The sequence below is a fragment of the Phaseolus vulgaris genome, chromosome 2 (assembly GCF_051622355.1).
Source record: "Phaseolus vulgaris cultivar YP4 chromosome 2, ASM5162235v1, whole genome shotgun sequence".
NCBI lineage: Eukaryota > Viridiplantae > Streptophyta > Magnoliopsida > Fabales > Fabaceae > Phaseolus > Phaseolus vulgaris.
In genome coordinates this window covers 13557461-13582316 of record NC_143499.1, presented here as the reverse complement: position 1 = coordinate 13582316, position 24856 = coordinate 13557461, and the positions used below count along the sequence as shown (strand labels likewise).

At 32.5% G+C, this 24856-nt stretch overlaps 1 protein-coding gene across 1 annotated transcript; it reads right to left on the bottom strand.

The window, feature by feature from the left end:
* Positions 1 to 4244: 4244 nt before the first annotated feature.
* LOC137810726 (uncharacterized) lies at positions 4245 to 6401 on the bottom strand. The gene is made up of 5 exons (XM_068612135.2): positions 6021 to 6401; positions 5727 to 5830; positions 5472 to 5643; positions 5181 to 5300; positions 4245 to 5089 (listed from the first exon to the last, which is right to left on the bottom strand). Exons 1-5 carry the CDS (start codon positions 6204 to 6206, stop codon positions 4415 to 4417), a joined length of 1257 nt encoding a protein of 418 aa, XP_068468236.1. The 5' UTR covers positions 6207 to 6401; the 3' UTR covers positions 4245 to 4414.
* Between the last annotated feature and the right edge of the window lie 18455 nt (positions 6402 to 24856).

The following is a 24856-nucleotide window of genomic DNA, read 5'->3' as shown; positions in this document are numbered from 1 at the left end:
ACATTTCATTCTCTATTTATTAGGACAGATTTGATATCTTTTAGTGATTTGATTTGATTTGTATAGCTTTCATTACCTATTATTTGTTGCTTTCATTATCTATTATTTCTTTCCTTAATTAGGTTGTAAACAGTTTATAAATTGAGATTGTAATTACATTTGTAAAGACATCTCAGAAATGCATTTCATTTATTTCTTTCAACTAGTTTTCTTAAGAGAACTAAAAAAACAATTCAACACTAGAATTAAAAATGCACAAATTGAAACTTGAAGAATTCTTAGGTGAGGCTTGTTGGCACTTAGAAACCTTCAAGACAGACTCACCGTTTAAATGTTTTATCTAACAAGTAATTAAAGAAAACTCTTTAGGAGATGGAAGAACACCAACAAATCTTCTAAGACACATAAAGTTCAAAATTGATCGTTTACAAGAAATTGAGAAAAATAATAAATGAACAAAATTTTCTTCAAACTCTTTTCTCTTTAGTATTTCCTCTTTAATTGCCTTTGCACTTGTTGTCTCTCTTTACGGTGTTCATCCTTAGAATGCCTCCTCTTTCTTCTAGGATGCTACCAAATCAAATTAGCTACACAATCCAGAAAAGCAATTCAACCAAGGATTTAATCCACTTTAAAAAAGTCAAGAAATAGTAAAACAAGAAAAGCTAATTTGAATAGAATAACTCAAGAGATTGGAGATGAAACAAGACACAAGAATTATCAAGAATTTTAGACAAGCAAGAAATTAAGGTAATCAAGAAACTGGACACAAGAATTAACTAAGATTGACACTAGAAAGAAATACAAAAGCAAAATAAGCTAGATTAAGAAAAAAGTTACATGTTTTCTTTTGTTCCTTTTACTCCAAGATCAAGTCCAATGTCATTTGGTTGAATATATGTCTCATGTAATCCAAATGGTTTATGGTCCAAATCAATTTAAGTCCAACATGTCTTGGTCCAAAATACTCCAATTAAAGCAAAGGTGGATTATGGCTTAGTGAAAGGTTGGGTCTATTCACTAGGAAGAGTCTAGGGGAGGCTCTCAAGAAGACTACCCTAGAGAGAGTTTAAACAAGTGTATGGGCTGAATTTGGCAACATAATACTATCATTCATAAGCTGAATTTTAAATGGTTGAAATATCCTATTTATAGATGCAAATGAGGTCAAGAATGTAGGCAAAAGAGAGGGAAATTCAAACTTGAATCTCCCTTGCTTTAGGCGTCGAGTTTTCTTGACAATTAACATGTGTTTTTAATGTGCAAAACATGCTCTAGGCGTGCTAACTCTCCCATGATCGGCCTATGGTTTCTTTTAGGCCAAGGAAGTCCAAATGAAATCCTATGTAGGTTTTAAGCCAAAATACAAGCCCAATTTATTCAATTGATTACAAAGCAAATAAATCTTATTCTACTATGTAGCACTACATCATGGCCCAAGATGATAAGAGCTTCTCTCAGCTGAGTCCCACTCCTCCTAGATTCCCTTGGCCATAGCCCTAGTGGTAGGTTCTACTTGGAGGCTCTGCCATCAGGTTCAAAGTCAGTAAAGATAGGTAACAGTTCCTATTTGCATATAAAGCATGTTGGTTCTGCCACTTACACCGATTCCAAGTCTTCTACTATTTTTTTTCACTCAATAAATTGCTTCATGTGCCTTGTATTACTAAGAATCTTTTAAGTGTTTCACAATTTGCCAAGGACAATCATGTCTTTTTTGAATTTCACTCTGATAAATGTTTTGCCAAAAAAAATGAAACAAAGGATATTTTACTGCAAGGAAACCTTAGAGATGGACTATATGTTTTCCACAATTTTGTTCCTATCTCTCATTGTTCTGTTAATACTTATTCTCTTACACCATTGATAAATTCTTACAAATTGTGCCATTGTCATTTTGGCCATGCAAATGTTAATATCATTCAACGAATAATAAAATAATGTAATGTTCTATATAGTATCAAGAATAATTTGTGATTCGTGTGTGATTGGCAAATCGCATCAATTGCCTTTTAATGACTCTAATACTGTCTACACTAAATCTTTGCAGATAATCTTTGTAGATATTTAGGGTTCGTCGCTTATTCCTACTTCTACTTTATCATACATATTGCTTTCTTGATGCTTATTCTAAATATGTTTGACTTTATCCTTTGCATCATAAATCTTAAGCTCCCAAATTTTCAAATCTTCCAAATCTATACTGAAATGGCATGCATGCAATCTTCTTCAAGAGCTTCGTATACAACTTTCACCTCCAACTTTATACTCAAATAATCTAGGTTTCGTTCTCCTTGTTGCCAACACGATCATGCATTCCAAAACCAAACATTTTGATCTTGATCTGGACTTCATACGTGACTCCATTCAATAGAAAAAACTTACTCTCACTCACATACTAGACTCCCTACAAATTGTTGACATCCTTGCTAAATCTTTATATGTTTTCTCCTTTCAATTGTTCAACGATAAACTAATGGTTGATCCTAATCCAACCATTAGTTTAAGGAGGAATATTACCTTACCCATATATATAGCTTTCATACATTTGCATGTGCCATGTAGTGCATAGAAACCTTGTACATCATTCCTTTTGCATCAGTATCTTTCATATCAATAACAAAAGCTTCTTGTTATGAATTACACAATTTAATTTGTTTTTGTTACTTTATTTACTTTTCACTAGTACAAAAGACTAAATATATGACACCGTATAAAGACGGTTCATAAAAAACTATCGTGATAAAAGAGGCGGTGGCCTTTTTGTAATTTTTTGAAATTTCCCCCATTTTTAACTACGGTTCCCACATGAATCATCGTTATATGTGTGTCTGTGTGTAATCTGCAATGGTTCCTCATGAACCATCGTTTGCATGATGTTTCCTAGTATAAATTATCAAACCATTATGATTATGATTATATTACATTCACAAATTTATTACTCATACATTACATTACATAACGTTATAACATGTTAAGTGGGAGGAGAAGTGCAAATGCAAATACAAAGAAACTCACTTGGATGCATCTTAATGTAACCATGTATAACACTTTAGAATGACATAAAACTTTTTCATATATTTATAGAACTTTTTGTAAACTTTCATATTTAAATTATGATATTAATTACATGCATTATTGTCTGAAAATTTGATATTTTATGTAGGATTAGAGTGAGTATATAATAATAAAACTTTTTAAAAAAAAATACACTTATAGCGACAGTTCCCATTGGAACCGTCTTTAAATGTTCACCAGACTAGAATCGTCGTTATAAGTGTATTTTTTTTCATTTATTTGGCAAAATGATAGTTTTTACACGTGTCGTTAATGTGGTTTTATAATGATGGTTCTAGAACCATGTTATAAACAACTGATTTATAACGACATCCACAATAATGATGGTTTCAGAACCATCTTGGTCTTTTTAAATGTCGTTAAAGGATTTTTTTTTAGTAGTGTTTCTTTCACCAATTCTTTTGAAAGAAATTGAAAATTGAAAATTAATTTTTAAAGCTTTTCTCTTTTATCATATTAGTATTTTTTTTCTTTCATTCATTCTTCATATGTACTTTGTTTGGTTTCATTGCTTTGTTTATATTATTTTTAAAGAGATTTCACCAACTCAAATAAATTCTTCTATTCTAAATTACACAATTTAATTTGTTATTGTTACTTTATTTACTTTTCTTTCACCAATTCCCTTGAAAGAAATTGAAATTTAATTTTTAAAGCTATTCTCTTTAATCATATTAGTACTTTTTTTTTTCTTTCACTCATTCTCCAGATGTACTTTGTTTGGTTTCATTGCTTTGTTTATATTATTTTTAAAGAGATTTCACCAACTCAAATAAATAGTAATTTTGTTTTATGAGACTTATTTATCTTTCTAGTGTTAAATTAATAAACGAACACTACGTATTATGTTTTACAATATATCTGTAGTTATTTTCTTATTGTCTTTAATCTTATGATCCAATACAGCTGATTCAAGTTTCATACGTTTCACTGTCATTGATTTGAATGCCCCTTTGATAGTTTCTAGTATTATGTTTCAAATTGACAATAAGATAGTTAATATTTGGTTTAATCTAATGTCAATATACATCCCAGGTTTTTTCTGCAGTCATTTCTGTGCGTGATCAAATATCAACCTGCTTCCTATGTTCATGACTCCATGTCCAGAGACTGCCTACTCTTATGTTGTAATTGCAATAAAGGAGAAGTAGAATCCCCAACATTAATTTTGCAACGAACTAAATTAATAATTTAAACAATGAAAAACATATTGACATTCTGTTAAAAATATCCATGAGACAAAATTTAAAGAACCAAGCAATAGCACACTTAGCTAAGCTACTAGCAAAACTTCAACCTTAGGTGCTACATGCAATCATACTCTGTAATAGTGCATTCATCTAGTCCTCACTGAAATTGGCCTCTTTTGCAGATCCAACTGAGGCACACCTTGCATCTTGGATTCTGACACGGTATTTAATACTAGTTTCCTGGAACCTAAATTGACACCTATACCAGTTCCATAACCTGATGATGTCTTCTTGGGAGATTCATTTTTATTCTGATTGTTATCAGTTTCATCACCACTATCATCAAAAACTGCTTCCTCTTCCATAGGATCAGCCTCAATTTCAGCATCCACTGAGGCAATAACCCCCATCAAAAGCTTATCAGCTGAATTTCTACCTATGACGTCTTTTGACCTTTTTAACTCATCCCTATCCTTGTTAAAATCTTCTTGTTGAGTTTCACCGAGGATTTCCTTTTCCAGTTGAGGTTTAACATTATCATGTCCATCCTCCACTTTTCTTGGTTGAGGGCCTGAACTATCATGATCACCAGGATCATGTGACTCAGATCGGGAGAGTTCCAGTGCCGCTCTTGCAGCTGCTGCAGCATATGCAGCTGACTCGAATGCTGCCTGTGCTGCATCAGCTACGTCCTTGTACTTTTTCCCGCCCGTAAAGGAATTAGTTAACTCCTCATTTTTCCCTCCACTAGGCAAAATGCTTATATTCTCTTCCTTTTTCTCAGGTCCATGCTGGTTTTGCATTTCTACTTCAGATTGTACCTGAACAGTTAGCATCAGATGCCATAAGTAGTTGTTTTTCAAATGTATATACAACTAGAAATTGTAAATTTTGAGGGCTTAGTTTTAATACCTCAACCGAAACAGTAGTTTCTTCAAGCTGCAGAACAATACCATTCTCAGAAGCAATGTCTTTGAGTACCTTTATTCTGCTTTCCAGGCTTGGCATCCTTGTTGACATCTTTTGTATCATCTATGAACAATGAGATAAAAAGGGTGTAAATAGTTTCCAGAGAAAAATTAATTAAAATTAGAACAATACAGATCTACTTTTAGCACACATTTTAGCTTTTACATAAATCCTAGTTCCTAAGAGGCAAAACAAAGGCAACAAAGTTTGCTGATTTTCATATCATATACATACCTGAGGATGGACGCCACAGTTGTTCCTCAACTCAATAGAACGAGCAGCAAATTCCTTGCCAAACCGCGAGTTCAAAACTGCACGAATCTCTTGAATCTCTGGAAAATCTCCACACCTTGAAGCTGCATAGAGCAACCCCGATGCTGCCTCTTTCAGTTCCTCGGGACATTCCCTGTAACAACAACACCAAACCCATTATTTCAAGAGAAAATTAAAACCAATTCCTTCACGAAAATTATCCTTAAACCAACCAACCTCTCTTGTTCAATGAGGTGGATCCTTTCGATCAAGAGGTTGCAGTATCCTTCAATCCTGTCATACACATCCAACATGTTCTGATCCTTGATCACATGCTCAACCTTATAAAAAACAAAACCCAGTTTTAAGTTAGCTACATATGTGAAAAAAAACGAGAAAAATAGTTTGTGTGCTTCTCTTATGATAAGGATTGGTTGATGGGGTAAACAGTTGTAGACTGATGATGCAAAGAAATTAAATTAAAAAAGTTGTCTGTGAGAAACAAGATATAGAAGATGTATAACATCTTACTCTAAGTGAAGCACGTTCAAGGTGACCTTGTTGGAGGAGTTCAAGGACATCAGAACGTGCATGTCTAAGGCGAGACTGGCGCTGGTTCTTGAGAACAGCGAGACGTGAGATGGCAAGGTTAACAATAGCCTTGAACTTTGCAGCCTTGAAGGTTCTACCAAGGAGAGCGTCTAGCTTCTTACCCATAGTTCTGAATGATAAGAACAAAACAACACACCCTATTAAGTGTGTTGATGAAACCTGTTGAACAAAGAAGCAGACTCAAAATGAGAAGTTCTATGTGATGTCAAAGAAAGAGAGAGAAAATGGAGGTTTTATATGGTGATTTGAGAACAAGGACAATGACTGGTGTTTTCCCTCGGAAAAAGATTTTACCTTTTGATATTTTTCTTTTTTGGGTGTTGTTGATTGCAAGAGTTTTCTTAGGAGAGAAGAGTCTTCAACGCGGTTGGCGTGTGAAATCTTGAAGGAAGATGGATAGCAGCTTCTGAGTTGCCACCTTCTCAGAAAATACGTGAAAAAATCAGAGATAGGAAGGCCAAAACACAAATCATTGTTTTGGTGTGACTATTTGGTTAGACGCATGAGACGGAAATCCAATAGTCATAGTCATTCTTGTTGTCATTTATTACTTTTTCTTAATTATGTATACGTTTATTTTTATATTAAATTAAAAACCTTTATGGCTTTTGTTCTTATATTGTATTATTTATTTTATTCAATTTGTTCTTCTTATTAATAAAATATTTAATTAAATTTCTCAATTTGACTTAACTGAACATTTTATGAATAATGAGAGTAAATTGAATAAAATAAATAAATAAATAATTAAAAATAATGAAGCCAGCTTAAATATATAATCGTAAATGTATGATATTAATAAAATTATATATGTATATATTTGTTGATAACTACCCGTTTTCTGTGAAACCGCGTAAGTTCAATAATAATTTTTTACTTATTTATAAAATTCTGTTTTAGTTTATATATATTTATGAAAAAGTTATACGAATAAGAAAGATTATGGAAAAGTTGAAAAGGTCGTATTAATTTATTATTCATGTTTTTATCATACTTGTTGACAAATTGATCTAAAGTCACTTCAAATTTTAAAAATGAATTTTTACTCAATTTTGATTGATGTGACACTTTACGTTATCAACAAAATGTTCGTAGTTTTCAGTTTAAAAGCATAAATAATACTTGGTTTTCAAGAGATACTTAAATAGTATACTATGATTTTTTTTTTTAATTTTAAAAATCATTCTTCTAACTTAAAAAAAGAAGCGTCTTAAATTTTACTACTTGTGTGAATAAATGTTGACGAGTGACTGATTAATTATGAATGAATCTCTTATGTGTTTGGGTTGGGAGAAGATTTGTAGGAAGGGAAGGGAGAGTGGATTTGTGAGGATCTGAGGTTATTTGGATTGAGGATGATAGATTGAATGTGTGAGGATGATAGATTGAATGTGTGAGGATGATAGATTGAATGTGTGAGGATGATTTATTGTAATTTTACAAATTTCTTCTTGTTATTAAAATATATTTGAATAATGAATTATATTTTTTTGGTTTGAATTAATTAAATTTTTTTAATATACAATATCCATAATTATTTTTATTTTTAAATAAAAAAATAAAAAATATTTTCGTGTTAAATTAAAATAAAATTATTAAATATATTAAAATTGATGAAAATAATATTTATTATTATATTTATTTGTTATTTTATATAATTTTGTTGATATTATAATTTTATTTTTTTATTTTCATTATTTATAATTATATGTTATTAATAATATAATTAAATAATTATTAAATTATTAAATAATTTTTTGTAATATTTAATTTTGTATATTGTAATAAAATGCATACATAAGGATATTTTGGTAAAATACAATAATTCTACTTAAATTTGTACAAATCTCCTTATTTGTGTGAAGAATGAAAAAAAAAAACATCCACCGTCTCCCACATTCACTCTCTCATTCTCAAAACGATGGAAACAAACACAAAAGACAATCACTCTCTCTAATCTCCTCCCTCCTCATACTTAAAAATAAACACAGCTGAAAATTTTTCATGTCTACAACTTCGACTCTTACTAGTAACTTATTTTGAATACTCGTAAAACAAAAACCAAAATTTTGAACAACACATTCATCTATTTTTTTTAGCTTCATCTCGAATATTTATTAATTTTTTAAAAATAATAAATTTAATGAGTTTTTTTCTCCCTTAATAAAATTATATATTTATTTTGATAAAAAAAAGTCAACATTTAATTAGATATAGCAATAATGATTAGAAATTTTACTCTAAAAAATCATAATAATAATATATGTAGTGGAAAGCGATATTTGGTTCACTTAATGTGAAGAAATTCTATCAATAATTAGCAAATATAATATCCCAAATAAAGTTAGTTTTAATTTTAATAAACTTAAAAAAACTTTTGATAAGATGCTTAAAGGAGCAACAATATTTTGTGATAAATGTAGCACTAAATGAAAATATGGAAGTGAATTTGATGAGATGCACAATTTTCTCTCCTACATAAACCTTATTGAGAAACTCAAGTAAACACGCCAAATAGAGAGACCATGAATTGGTTGGAAAGTACGAAGTTAGACTAAGTAGAGTCATACGGAAGAGGCTTCATTGTCAATATTTTGTACTCTCCCATGAAACTCAGATAGCTTCTTCTTTTCTTTTCTTTTCTTTTTTAACTTTCCCAACTTGTTGACACAATACAATTGGTTTCTAGATGTTTCTTTTTTTAAGGCTTAAATAACTTTTTGGTTCTAATTTTTTTTTTTGACTTTATCCAATTTAGTCTTCATATTTTTTTTTAAAATATTTAACGTGATTCATTTGTTAGATTATTCTTATTATAATATAGATCATCTTAGTGATTCTGAAACTGTATTTTGAAATATATGTATTATTTCTGTATTTAATTATTTTTTATAAAAATTGGAACTATTATATTGAATTATTTTTAAAAAATGAAAACATTCTTAACTTTGTAAAGAAAGTTAGAACCAAATTGAATTCTATATAAAAAAAAATTGGAATCATATTAAACTTTCTAAAAAAGAGTTGGTATATTTTGAATTATTTTTTAAAATATAAGAATTAAATTGTATAAAGTCAAAAAAGATTGGAAAAAAAGTAGTATTTAAGTTTTTTTAAGTAGAGTTCTTCTAAAATATAACAGACGTGTGGACTTGTTTTTCAATTTTGATAATATTGGCGCCTATTAAAAAGGATATATATATATATATATATATATATATATATATATATTATTGAAGACTAGGTTTTGGGTTTGGTTTTCTTGATATATTTTTGTTTAGTTAGTAAGTATTTTAAGTAAAAAATAAATTATATTATGTCTTTAACACAATTAATGTTCACTTAAAGAACAAATAATATGATTATGGATTCTTTAAAGAAGATTAACTGTTATTGACTTTCAATTTGTGATTGTAATAACAATTATTTAAATAACAAACTCCAAATTAGAATTGATTTCTAGATTTAAACAAAATATTACTACATTAACATTACAACAAACGTATTTATTACAATTTAATACTATGAACATTGAAAACCTTTTATAGTAAGATATTCGATTGACTTTAGATTTTTAGAAAGAACCAAACTTTAAGAAAATAAAACACGTGGAAGACCTTCATGTACTCAATTTATGTCTAAACAATTTGTATAGTGACTTGATTATGTGTTATATATAGCTCAACGAGGAGTTGCATAGTTGCTCCGTGGGTGCTCAACTCATAGTTTTTCATCAACCATTTGGATTTAATACCATCAAAATTTGTAATGGTTACAAGTTTTTCTTTGATTTATAGAGTTTAAAAAATGTTTACTTTTATAAACTTCTCTTAAACATTCTCTCCTTGATATATCAAGTTTTTCTTAAAACATATACTATTATCTAGACTATCTCAATTTTTTGTCAATGAAATCTTCATCTTGACATTATTTCTCAAACTAGCTTCTCATATAATAGAATGTTCATGATAGAAAATTCTTAGCTTTCAATCTCCTTTTATGATTTACCTTAGTTCAAGGATGAGATTAAATTATTTTTCATTTTTTATCTTTAAACCTTTCCCTCTAGTCTTTTGCCAATATTTAAATGTGGCTCTTTAATTGAGGCCTACATATTTTAATCATGATTTCAATTGTTATCATATTCAAGATCAATTTGTATCTTAACATATCAAATCATAACACATTTTCAGGGATTTTATTTAATACAATTATAATTTAGATTTCTTTAAATTTTAAAATATGTAAAACAACAAAAAATAAAAAATAAAAAATAACAATAAAAATAAGAATAGAAGTTTATGCATGTTCTCATGATGTATGAATGTGATTATTAGTTTTATGATTTGGTTAGTTTGATTTTATAAAAAAGTGATTTAGTTTGCATTATTTAGTTTGTACTTGTTATTGCATGAGTGTCTGTAATGGTAGAATAGTATATATGATAAAAAAAAATTCAAATAAGAATAATAAATATATAACAATCAATCACTAATAATAATTTGAGAATACTGCTATTAACTTTGAATACTTTATACTTTATTGATGACGTAATCTACACTTCGATTTTGATTGATGTGTGTCCTATATTGAATCGACCAATGTTGACACTAGTTAGTTTTACGATGACAACTCAAGTGGATCCAATTCCACCTTTCTATATATGTTAGTCCAACATTAGGGTTAGAGACCTCGACCTAGACCTAGAGGAATCAATTTGACTTTCACAAAGGATATCATTGGGAAATGCCACCTTGACAACCTACCTAAATCGTAAAATAATTTTGGTTTAATGTACAATGAGAGTTAAATTATGTTTATGCTTATAATGGAGATCTCAAGAATGATAACCTAAATAATGGAATATAGAGTGAAAATTACATTAAAAATTGATATAAACTTGTTGATAAAAAATTCAAGGGAGGTAGAGGACTAAGCCAACCCAACCTTCTAGGAGGATAACCAGAAACATGACACAAGACTCAGGGCTAGGCCAAGCATATCCCATTATTCCTCAAATGATCTTCAAGAGGAGAACACGTGAGCATGGACTAGAATATCAACTACTCTTTCTTTTAGTCTTTTTATAAGACATGATTAAATGTAATAAATTGGGCTCACATTGGCCCAAGAAATATAGCCTAGCGTAGGTTTCAAAAACCCTAGCTAGAGGAGCACATGTGGTCACACTTTCCACATTAAGCACATGCTTAAATGTGAAAAGCATGACCCTCCTAGATCCTCTTTAAGTGGCAAGAAATTATGAGCCTAAACATGTTTAATTTGAATTTTAAATTTCCCTCCACACACTAAGCTCATGGCGCCTCATGCTATAAATAGGTGGTCTTACATCTTATAATTAACAATATATTTTGAGAAAATAAACTTTGTGTGAGTGATTTTAAGTGTTTAAAATTCTTTGAGTCTTATCTTGGCAAGATGCTTCAAGTGGCGACTCTCTTCATCACTTATCTTGAAATTCCTCTTCTTCAAGTGGCGTGACCTCCTTCATTCCTCCACCTCCATGAACGACTACAACCATCTAAGTTTTCATTTTCTTCTTCTTTAACTCCATGTCTTTCCTTTTCGCTAATTCTACTCTATTTTGAGTTCTTAATTTCCGCTTGCATATTTTCATTTGTGTGAGTCTTTTTCCTTTGCTTTTTGAAGAGAACCTTCACACTTACTTAACCACTTGGTTAAGTTTGTGTCTAGTGGCAATCCTCACTGAATCATCACCATAAATGTTAATCCAATTCTTAATCCAAGTGAAACCTCTAAAAATATGTGCAATTCTTAAATCATCTCATATTAACTAGAGTATCTGCAAATGAAGTCTCTAGTGGTGTCCTAAAAAAGAAATCACGAAGAAAAACTAACAGAAAATTATGTAAACAAGTATGGGTACCAAAAGATAGAAATTTTCTTGCAGATGTTTTTAATCCAACACAAGAAGACTCCTGTTTTGGAAAAGGACAATGGATGTTTGCAACTCACCATGGCAAGAAAGCATATATTCCCAAGGTAGAGGAGCTAAAGAAAAGATCAAACAATATACTTATCAACACAAATTGGAAAGACACTGAAGATGGTCCAACAAGATGTATTCATCTTTTACTAATGAAAAATCTTCATATAGATGATTTGTTTTCACAACTTTTATGAAATAAGTATCTCTAACCTATATGTCTCAATAATATTTATTAGATGATCTAACCAATTGTGTTATGATTTTGTATGTATAAACGATGTAGGAGTTGCATGCACTAAACCATCCAAGATTCCTTTTTCATCCATATAGACAATCTTAAATGTGTTATATCATACATTCTCATTTTATATGCATTAAACATATTTTTGGAAATCTCATGTTTCGTGATTTACTTGATTAATTTACAATTATTTGGTGCATGTGCATATTATGTATTAGAAGATCTAGGATGTGTGTGCATTTAGATAGTTTAGGTGGTAAAAACGATAGATGGTCAAATTTTGAATTTTGTAAAACAAATCTTTATGTACTACGAAAAACCACAAGCCTCGTTGTCATTTTGAATTGAAGTTCCTACATATATTTGATTTAATTAGTGAATATTTGTTGATTTCGTGAATACTAGATTATGTTTTGATTGAAAATTGGTTGAACATTTGAGTTAAGATTATTTTAATTTATGAGGTTTGTAGTTTTTTTCCTATTAAGAAAGAAAAATCTGAGATGCAATCTTTTTAATATTACCGTTGCCCAATTACTATATGGAACATGACTATGCTCTGCACAAAAATGGTAGTTATTTCTATTTCTTTGTTCTAAAATTTTTTTTGGGCTAGCCATTCATAACGGGTTCAGGCTTTTAAAGGCAGTTTCTTCCTACACCCTTATGTTTTTCTTCCTGCATCCACACAATGTTATGCAAAGACAAAACTACCCATATTATTTTTTAAACACCCTAAAAGGCACATGAGACCCACACTAATCTTTCTTCTTCCTTTGCCCAAACTGCAAACACGAACTCCACAGACTTTGAACAACGAGGACGCTGCTCCATCTCTTGGCACAGGAAGGCGTTTCTGTAGGTGGTGGTCAGTGGTGTCTCAGTGACTTGGTGGTGATTGGGTGGTTTCTCTTGATGGTTTCCTGTCTGAAGAAGGAATATTTTTTTTATTGGTTTTCGAATTTGTGGTACTGTTTTTTTTTCTTCACATTTTCGTTTTCACAATTCATACGTAGTATTCCAGACAATGAAGTCCGATAGTTTTACAGAATAGAGAATCGACATTTGCTTTTTCGCATTCTAAAATATTGAATCCGCAGAACTCTGGGATTGGGAAATAAGTAAATCTTCTAGATTCATCAATTCATAAGTCAAACAATTTATTTTGGATCCAAGAATCCAGAAGTCAAAAACATCATTCCAGATCCCCAAATCCGTAATTCAAAATATGCATTCCAGATTTAGAAATCCATAAGTCAAAGTAACTTTTGGGTCCATCAATCCGTAACAGAAAATAGGCTTTCAGATTCAACAATTTATTAAAAATTTGCTTCCGGAACACCCCCTCACTCGGAAAATAAAATGATTTACTTACGGACTGGTGCATCCGGAGATCACATTTTCACTTTCGGGTTGATCAATTTGTAGCACACTCCCAGATCCCAATTTTCGGTAATCACAAAAACTCTATAACCACCCATACTCTTAAAAAAAAAGTTAATTCTTATCTTTAGAAGCCAAACAATACTTGACAATGCAACCCACTCCTCCACCTTGCTCCGCACAGTTAGAGTGACCTTCCAGAAGTGTCTCAAATGAATGAAGAGGAAGAACAGTACCAGACCAACTCCACCACCATGCCTTTTTTCAAATAAAATGTCAAGCCCAGTTTTAAAAATTTTAAAATTGAGGAGATACAGGAAAAAAACATAGGGGTGCAGGGAGAAACTCCCGCTTTTAAAACAAAATCTAAAAAAAAGAACAAAACAAACACAAAAGGCCTAACTTTTATCCTCCACACCGATTTACTTTTTATGCCCCCTCTCTCACACGTTTTTCACTTTCACTTCTTATTTTCTGTCTCCCTAGGTCACGTTCATCACCACTTTTTTTTCTCATTCACACGACATCCTACACTTCTCACACTACTTTTTCACACGTACACTGCATACCAACATAAACATTCAGGAAAATATTCTTTGACATTCAAAAGTAGACAACTCGCATTTGTAAACCTAATAATATTTTAAATTAAAAAATAAAATAAATATAATTAAAATATTAATATTTTAAATTGTTAAATATTTATTTATTTATTTTGTTAAGGTGTTACATATCATCACCCATAACATTCATGCCCCTCCTCTGCACAGAAACAATCACGTTGTTGCCAGCCCTTGGCACAAAAAAGCCTACACTGACAATGGCAATTCTACCATTTACCCTAAACACTCCGATCATATATACCTCTTTCTCAAGCTCACCTCCCACACGGCATTGCAATTTGCCTTTTCTCTCTTCACCCACCACGTGCACTCACTAGAGATCTTTCTACTCACAATGATTCAGTGGGCTATCTTGATCACTCTCCACACACGACCTCTACACTCATGGTATTTCTTTTTCTCTCATTCCTTCTCTCTTTCTCGGCACCCACAACTTCTTCTCCAATTGTACTTGTCACTAAGGTTGGCAAAAAAATTTAAATTATCAAATCTAATTCATAATTACCCAAATTCATATTACTTTTAATCTATTTAAATGGATTCATCTCAAATCCAAATTGATATTTTTGGATTTTAAGTCAAATCTATTTAATTGGATATAGATTAGATATAGATTGGATATATTTTTGAATTATCCAAAATACATTTTGGGTTAGATTTTGAATTGGTATGAGCCTAGGTTAAGCTATGTCGACCCAAACAAGTTCACTTGAGTCGACCTGGACCTAAATCGAGTTGAATCAGTCTAGCCAAGGTCGAGCCAAGATAACACGGGACTAGGTCTAGTCGAGTCAACCCAAACCCATGTCGAGTTGAGTTGACCTGGCCCATGTTGAGACAAGTTGGTCTGGGCCCATATATAGCCTAGTGTGTTTGGGCCTGTGTCGGGTCGGTTTGGGTCCATATCGAGTTGAGTCGACCCAGACCCATGTCGAGCCGAGTCAGCAGAGGTCCATGTCAAGTCAAGTTGGCCCAGCCTATGTCTAACTGAGTCAGTTCGAGCCTATGTTGAGCTGAGTCGGTCCGGGCCCATGTCGAGCTCATTCGGTTTGGGCCCATGTCAAGCCGAGTCAACCTCGTCCCATGTTGTGCTGAGTCGACTCGGGCCAACGTCGAACCGAGTTGAAACGACCTGTGTGAACCTGATTCTGCTTGGACCCATATCGATCCTAGTGTGTCTGGGCCCATGTCGAGTCGGTTCGGGCCCATGTTGAGCCGAGTCGACTTAAATCCATGTCGATCCGAGTCAACCCGACCTATGACAAATCGATTCGATACAGACCCATATCGAGCAAAGTCGGTCCAGGCCCATGTCAACCCGAGTCAACCTAGGCCCATGTCAACACGAGTCAATCAGGTCCCATGTTGACTCGGGTCCATGTCGAGTTGAGTCGGTTTGGGCCTAACCCATGTGGAGTTGTGTCAGTCCGGCCTAGAGTGAGCCAAGTCGGTCCGAGCCCACGTCGAGCCGAGTTGGTTAGGGCTCATGTCGAGTTGAGTCGTCCAGGCTTAATGCCGAGCTAAATAGACCCGGACCCATGTCAAGTTGAGTCGCCTCGGGCCCATGTCGACCCGAATCGACCCGGACCCATCTCGATTCTAGTCGATTCGGGCCCATGTCGATCGAATTCGACCTTGGCCTATGTCGAGCCAAGTCAGCCTGGGCCCATGTCAACCGGAGTCGACTCATGCCCATATCGAGTTGAGTGTGCTTGGCCCCATGTCGAGTCGGTTTGGACCCATATCAAGTAAAATCGTTATGGGCCCATTTCGAGTCAAATAAATTCGGGCCCATGTCGAGCCTAGTAGGTCCGGGCCCATATTGAACCGAGTCGATCGGGGCCTATGTCGAGCAGAGTGGACTTGGGTCCATGTCGAACCTAGTCGATCCGATCCCAACAAGAGCCAAGTCCGTCGGACCTAGGTTAAGCCGAGTCAACTTGGGCCCATATCAAGTCAAGTAAGCCCGGGCCCAAATCGATTTGTGTCGGGCCTAGCCAATATCGAATCAATTAAGCTCGGGCCCATGTCGAGTTGAGCCGCCTAGTACCAGGTCGAGAGTCGGCTCGAGTCCAGGTCGACCTTAGTCGGTTCGGGTCTAGGTTGTAGAACATGAGAGCTTTGATGATTCAAATTTGTGTTGAAGGTTGAAGCTGTGCTACTTTTGGTTTGAGCTTAGTCTAAGTTTTTTAGATTTCTTGTAAAGATCATTCCTAGTCCCTTGCACAAGCTAGTTCAATCCGTTTTAAAAGAGAAAAGTGTTTTTCTAAGCAAAGAGAAAAACAACTGGTTGAAACCACGATATAATCGGTTGTTTGTCACTTAGCTTGATTGAAGGTTTTCAAAACTGTTTTTGACTTGGTTAAATAATTGTCTAACCAATTCAACCGGTTAAAACGACTTTTCAACCAGTTGATTGTCACATTTCATAACAGCTTTTCAAAAAACCTGTTGGATCTGTTTTCAGTTGGATCAAAACTGTTTTGGCTCATGATTGACTGCCTAGAACGACTAGTTTTAAGAGCTATAAGTATGGCTTCTCCTTTTATTTCAAAAACAACAAGTAAACACATTTACAATGAGATTGAAATTGTTTTTGTGAAGAGATTCAAATAAAGTTTTGCAAGATTGCTAAATAGTTGTGCATTTGGTTCAAGGTCTGATCTTAGGAGCCCTGTGATTCCTGTAAATTCAGGTGTAATCTGTTCCTTTTTTATTCTTGTATTTGTTCTTTTATAAAATTGTGAAGTGTGTGAAAACCTATAAGGTCAGAGGGTGTTCTTGTGTGTAAGGCAAAAAGGGTGAATGGTTCTTGTGGTATCAAGATCACCTCTTTGTGGTTGTGTGTATTGTAATCTGTGATTGGTTACTAGTGGAACCCAGTGGTTGTTCTGGGAACTGGATGTAGCTCAAGGTTGAGTGAACCAGTATAAATTGGCTGTGTAATCTCTCTCTCTCTCTCTCTCTCTCTCTCTCTCTCTCTCTCTCTCACTCCTTATAAACTATTTGATTTAATTCTGTTTTTGTTGCTACCATAAATAACCGGTTAAAACGAAGTTTCAACCGATTGAAATTCTGCAAACAATTTCTTTTACATTGTTTGATTGGCTTCCTTGATTGCTTCTTCTGTGATTGTTGATAAAGCTTCATTATTATTCAACCTTTGCGAAAATATTTTGACAAAGAATTCACCCCCCATCTTTTTAAGCCATTAATTATAACAATTTGCATCAAAAGCTAGGTTCTTGAAAAATATTCAAGTTCTGCTTTTCTAAAAACTGCTTTAATGGCTGACAAATTACCTTTTGGGGAATGTGCTTCCATAAACAGACCACCACTGTTTTGTGGTGTGAATTACCAGTTTTGAAAGGTAATGATGAAGATCTTTATGCATTCCACAGATAAAGGTATTTGGGAAACAATTGAAAATGGTCCCTTTATTCCTTAAGTTAAAAGAGATGATGTCTTAATTGATAAGCCTTCATCTGAATGAACTGAGGCTGAAAGCAAGAAAGCAAAATTTGATTGGATTGCTAAAAACATAATAACCTTTGCTTTGAGTTGTGATGAGTTTTTTAGGGTATCACAATGCACTTCAACAAAGGATATGTGGAACATCCTTGAAGTCACACATGAAGGAACTAATGATGTTAAGAGGGCAAGAAAGCATGTTCTCATCCAAGAGTATGAGCTTTTCAGAATGCAGAAAGGGTACAGAAACGATTTTCCCACATTGTGAATCACTTGATGAGCCTTGGCAAGAACTTTGACAAAGAGGAGCTGAACATCAAGATCTTGAAGTGTCTTGATAGGACATGGTTTCCAAAGGTCACTTCCATTTCATAGTCAAAGGATTTAACATCCATGACAACTACTTCTTTGTTTGGTAAGTTAAGGGAGCATGAACTTGAGATGAATAGGTTGGTTGTCCAAGAAAGTTAGGACAACCACAACAAGGGTATTTCACTTAAAGCTGCCAACCAAAAAAGGAAACAAGACTCAAGTGATAGTGATGAAGATACCATGAGCTTGCTGTCAAGAAAGTTTAGCAAATTCTTGAAAAAGAATAAATGCCAAGGTTCAAATAGGTACAGTTCTAAGAAGCCAAATGACTTTAATCTTAACAAATATACTTGTTATGGCTGTGGTGAACAGGGTCACATCAAAGCTGGGTGCCCCAATAATGAGAGCAAGGAAAAAGCTGATTTCAAAAGTGAAAGAAGAGGAAAAACCAAGAAGGCCTATATAGCATGGGATGATAATGAGATATCCTCCTCTAGCTCTTCAGAAGATGAAGAAGCAAACCTGTGTTTAAAAACATCTGTATCAAGTAGCATGAGCTCATCTTCTTTAGTCAAAGGTAACAATTACTACCAACTACTAGAAGCTTTCAATGAAACTCATGAAAAAGCCAACCGATTGGCTTTCTCATACAATCGGTTGAAAGGTTTGAACAACTGGCTTGAAAATAGAGTCAAAACACTGGAAGAAGAGTTGGAAAAATCTAAAGTTGATTTTGAAAACCTGGATTTTATTTACAAAAACACTATTTGCGTGTGTGACTCAAGGTTTTGTGAAAACTGTGAAAATCTTGAAAGAAAGATTCACTACCTTTTGAAAACTGTGGATAAGCTTACAACCGGAAAATCCAACTTTGAGAATGTTCTTGCATCTCAAAATTGTGTCTTTGTAAAAGCATGCTTAGGATTTTATCCACAGAGCAAAGAGAATGGGATTTCAAAACCTTTTTCATCAGTGCCAGAAAAGCAACCGATTAAAAGAACGAAACAACCGGTTGTTACATGTTTTTACTGTATGAAGAGAGGTCATTCAGTTAGATTCTGCAGGTTTCGTAAATATTTTTTTCCTAAAGGTATCTTTAAATGTAAGGATATATCTAACATGAAAGGTCCCAAGTTCTTTAAGGGATCAAATCTTGTGATTTGATAAGCTTTACTTTGCAGATTTTTGACTCCACATGAAGGGTCTATAAGATCGGAATCTCATGGAAGCCAATTTGCAAGACAATGCCTTGTTCTGATATTGTGTACTACTTTCATATGTGTACTTTAAAATCTTGAAGAATGTTTTTTTTATTCTTTCTATTGTTGAACATTTAAATCCAATTCTGAATATTCATTAGTTAGTTTATGGATTATGGTTGTTCTGTATTTCTTCTCGTTCAATACAAATTATAATGTGCTTTGAACCTGAATGACTGTATGTTCAATGTCTGTTAAAAGAATTTGGCTTTTTCAAATTTTTTCACCAGTTGCAGAAATTCAACCGATTGTTTCTTCGAAACAACTGATTGTTTCAACTCTGTTTTTTGATTCAATGTGCTTTAAACTGATTTTCTGTTCAAACCTAGTGATTTTTGTGGTCAAGAATGCTTTAATTATAGTCTTGAATACAAAGTATCTCTGTAATAACTGCTCTTTATGAATTAGATTCCTCTAAATCTTGGAAATTAAAATTGCTTTAAAGTATGGTCAAATCAGCATGTGTTTTTTTGTACTTTTTGTTATGACCGACAAAACTGCTTTATGGTTCTGATTTGATTCTCTTTTCTGTTTTGAAAACAACCCACTAAATGCCAACTTTGACTAATTGTTGTGGCTATATATGTGAATCTATTGGTTGCTATTTTTTCACAAAGAACAACCCGTTTTTCTTCCTTTTTCTTTCTACTCTAAGTTTGTTTCTGCAGTGTGCTCTCATCTTTTTCTAACTGAACTATGGCTTCAACTCCTCCATCCTCTAAGAGAATGAAAACAAGAGCTGCAAGGAGTGGTGGAAAGCTAGAAGGTTGATTCTCAGGAGAATCAGAATTGATAGACAAGTACCTACACGAAACCAGTAGGAAGATAGTTAACACTCCAAAGCTTGTCTCTTTCACATGGATGAAGCAACAAAATCTGACTGTGGTGAGAAGTCTTCTAAAGGAGCAAAGGATGAAGAGATTCCTTGAGCTTTCTAGAAACACCTAACCAGATTTGGTGAAGGTATTCTACACCAACCTTCAATTCAATGGTGACACTATTAACTCTCATGTGAAAGGGGTAGACATTGTAATCGCCAATGATGCGTGGGCTGCCATAACTGGGCTGAAGTTTTCTGGAGTAAGGATTAACAAAGGCAATCTTGGGGTGATAGAAGAGTTCAACAAGATGCAATTCTACAAGAATTGTCTCAAGAACCCCCTCTCAAAGAAGAATTGGCTGAGATTATAAAACCTTCAAGTGAGATCAATAGTGGATTCCTAAGCAAGATGGGGTTTACCAAGATTGGTGGGAGATGGGTAAGTAAGGATGGTGACCAAGCTGGTCCTAGTGGAACTAATGATGGAGAAGAACCTGAAGCTGCAGCAAATCAAGAGGAACCTGTTGTTGAGACTCGTGAAGCTGGTCCTAATGATGATCACATAGGAGAAATGATGACTTCAATGTCTCCTTTTGAGAGGCTAATGGTAAACCAAATGGACACCTTTGCTGAAAATCAGAGAAATCTTCATGAATTGTGTGAATCAAGGTTTTTGTGAATCAGAGAACTCAATATTTTGAGTTCTTAATTTTCGCTTGCATATTTTCATTTGTGTGAGCCTTTTTCTTTTGCTCTTTGAAGAGAACCTTCACACTTACTTAACCACTTGGTTAAGCTCATGTTGAGTCATCACCATAAATGTTAATCCAATTCGTAATCCAAGTGAAACCTCTAAAAATATGTGCAATTCTCAAATCAACTCATATCGTGTAATCCTTTGACCAAGGCTCTAGTATTCTTTCACGGTGTGGAGGTCTTCTCTTATATGCTTTATACATTCCTTCCTCCTAGAGTTGTGCTCTTTATTATGCCTACAAAAGCCTAATTAGGCCCATTTATGCTAACAAGTCTCTGAATAAAGCTCTAGGTATTTATCCTCCTTATTTTGTCGATGTTTTGGTTGGATGGTTTCTATCAATAATCTCGCTTCCAGTAAGTACCATGGGAATAATTTTATCTAGACCCCATAGTAGGTGCCAAAATTTTTTACCGTGGGTGTGAATCGTCTGAGATGGATTAGGAGGGTTCCAAGGAAGTCGAGATGAATCCTCTGGAAAATGGTTACCGAGTTGTTGAGAAATATGGAATGAGATCTACCTTTGAAGTATTTCCCGACGTACAAGTTAATAAGAGATAAGGAGATTTTAAAAGTAATAGTATGTGAATAATGAAGGAGAGAATTAAGTGAGTATCTAGTGAAGGATCAATTTGTATTTATACACCTTTTGGACCTAAGTTGAAATATCCAAAACTGAATTATTATTGAACATTGACCATTTAGTTTGTTATAACAAAATATTTTTTAAATATATCAAGTTCTTTGGATTTTAAATAATTTTATATGCGAGACCTTCAAATATCTTAGAATTGGAATTTACATATCCTTAGTATCAAATATTAACATTAAATTTATTAAGTTCAACTAATTTAATACTATTAAATTATTTAAACCATAATACTATTGAATTGCATATTATATTTGGTAAATATAATAACTAGTACTATGAGAGATGTTAGTTTATTTATATAAATACTACATTAATAACACCAATTAAATTCTATGTTACTTATATATATATATATTATTTAATTTTATTAATTTAAAGTATGTTTTATTAAAATAATAATTAAAATAAATATTTTCTAAATATGTAATTAATTTAATATAGTACTAGATGTCCAAACACCTCAATGTATAATCAAATAAGGAAAGAGTTACGAGTTCAACGAACTCTCCTATTGTGGCGTGTTCCACGAAGTCCCCTAATCTAAAGGGTCATTGTTGGACTAAAGTGAACTACCCTGCACTCTAAAAAACAATAAAAAGTAAAATCGTACTAAAATTTAAGTTTAAAATTTACACCATGTAATTTTTGTAATGATTTTAATATTTTTAAGAACATTAAAATATTTTTTTATTAGTTTATTTTATAAATTTAATTTCTCTAATACTACTAAAAAATTGATATTTAATGAAACTTAGGATAAATTATTAATATATTTTTTACATCATTTAACTAGATTTGTTTATTTAAATTAATTTTATAAAATAAATATATGATTTTTTTTTATTTTCTCTTTATATATTAAACTTTTGGCAAGGTGAGACAAGTTTTTCTTCTAATTTTTATTAGTGGGTAAATATTATTACAAATCATAAATATATTAAATACACTCTTTTCTTATTAGGAATTTCTAAAAGGAATATATCTACATAACTACAAATATTTTTATAAAGTTTTTTACTGTTGTCTGACCTTGTATATGAGCATCGATCTATTTAGGTGTCAACACATGACTATCATAATTATAAAGGCAACTACAAATAAAAGACAAAAAAACTAACTATTTGATACACTTCATATCAATTATATTAAATGAACATCCAATCATACATGGACTATATAGACTTCACAATAATCAAATAAAAAAATATATAGATATTGCACAACTTCTGAAAGACTTTATTATGTTATGAAGTCAAAGACTAACCCCTAATATATATCTATTTGGTCTACCTAGCAATTTTACCCTTACAAGATTGATTTCATTTGGTCACCCTTATACAACATAGACTAGATTGTAGAAAGCCTTCATTAACTGTTTTTATTTGTTACTTTCATCTATATAATTTAAACTATAGATATAATCCAAATATTTCATTTGAAAACAATTTAATATTCCATTTATATTTCACCAACATAGTATCTCCTTAGTAGTGTACTACGGGTGGCCGAAAAGTCGACTAGACGACAAGAGGAACAACTAAACACGTAATTAGACATAAATAAACTAACTTAGGTGATAAACACGGTTAAGGCACAATTGGGCCTCCGCTTGGACCCTAAAGCAGACCCATAACAGCCAGAGCCCATCTAGAACAGTATAAATAGCAGGAGGGGCACAACATCCAAGGTAACTATTCACTCCCTACTCCTCTGGTATCTAACTCTCAAACTGACTTGATCGTCGGAGTGTCTTCGCAGGCACATCCCCCATCGTGTTCAGATCAAAGGAGATCCTGCCAAAAAGAGCCCAACCGAGATACCAGAAAGACGAGAAGAGTGCAACAAGAAGAAGTGTTCTGCAGAATTCTAGCTTTGTAGGAGCAAGTAGTTTTCTAATCATAAGATATCCAACTCATCAATATTAATCACATTTAAACATAATAAATTCATGAAACAATGTATCATGCACTAAAACCATCTTATACAATATATATTTTTTAAATAGAAGCTAAAAATGAGGAAATTGAAGTTCAAATTACAAAGTAATATTATTTAAGTGAGGTTTCCTCGCTTAAACGATATTCTTCAATAAGAGATAAAACTAATATAAAATTTATCTAGCTAAAATAATAAGCTACCAATTAAACGACAAAAACTCATTAATTTAATGACTCTTGTGTGCTTGGGTGATGGTCTTCCATGATGAACGAAAATTAATGTGACTTTTTCCTTGTTTGAACGACAAATTTTTGTTTGTGTAATGAGACTCATTGCTTAAGAGAAGAAGTATAAAAATAATAATTTAATTCTAACTATCATATATTACTTAAAGGGATCAACCTTTTGCTTTAGAGGTATACGAAGATATCAACATCAGTACACCGAAAAAGTGATAAGAAACGAAAGACAAATATTTCATTTCAAAACATTTTCATGTCAATTATACTCTAATACAAACCTAAATTGTATAACTAATCTAAATTCTTCAAACTTGTATACAACATTAAACATCCAATTCAAAACCAATTTTCATATTCCTAACAACAAAAAGTGTTTGGAATGATTTTCTAAACATTCTTCATTGATGACTTTCTTTCGTACAGTTCTAAAATATAAGGTATAATATTCACTAAATATAAAAAGATGTGCAAAAGTTTGATTTAAAGGTTGTTGGTATCATAAATTTATGTAAGAAATTAATTGAAAACAAAGTAAACGATTTAGATAATTCAATTGAGAAAATTGGGATTGAGATTAATCATTCTCACTCATTTGTATTTTTTCAATGAATAAAAACATATAACATTCTAACTTGATTGACATTGATGCATATACAAAAATCTTTCATATCGATTCCTCACATAAAATTATTAAGATTGTCTCCTAAATATTTATTTCTCACATATTTATAGAAACATTTTTTTATCATTATGAACCGATGTTATAAAGCAATTAACATTTCAAATATATTCCCAACTTTCAAATATGTTAAGCATTTTCATTTAGGTTAAATACTCAAAAGTACTTTCCAGTCAAATCTAATGATCAAAATTATGAATAAAGATTTAAGCTTTAAGAATAAAATGATAATCCAATATCACTTAAGAATAAAATATTATAAATAAATATCACCTCAATACATAAGAGATTGAACAAATTATTCACAATCCCAAAGGGAAGACTTAGCCACTCATATTTTCCTTGGCGGCTGCCTTCTTCAGGGTTTCCTATCTTTGATCATCCTCCCTTCTCCCTTACAACTCTAC

Bases quoted from the DNA above. Each gene is read 5' to 3' on its own strand.
- LOC137810726 (XM_068612135.2), bottom strand. From the start codon at position 6,206: ATGGGTAAGAAGCTAGACGCTCTCCTTGGTAGAACCTTCAAGGCTGCA. The intron at 5,644-5,726 runs GTTGGTTGGTTT...TTGTTGTTACAG, and splicing joins CACCTCATTGAACAAGAGAG to GGAATGTCCCGAGGAACTGA. The intron at 5,090-5,180 runs GTATTAAAACTA...CTAACTGTTCAG, and splicing joins AAACTACTGTTTCGGTTGAG to GTACAATCTGAAGTAGAAAT.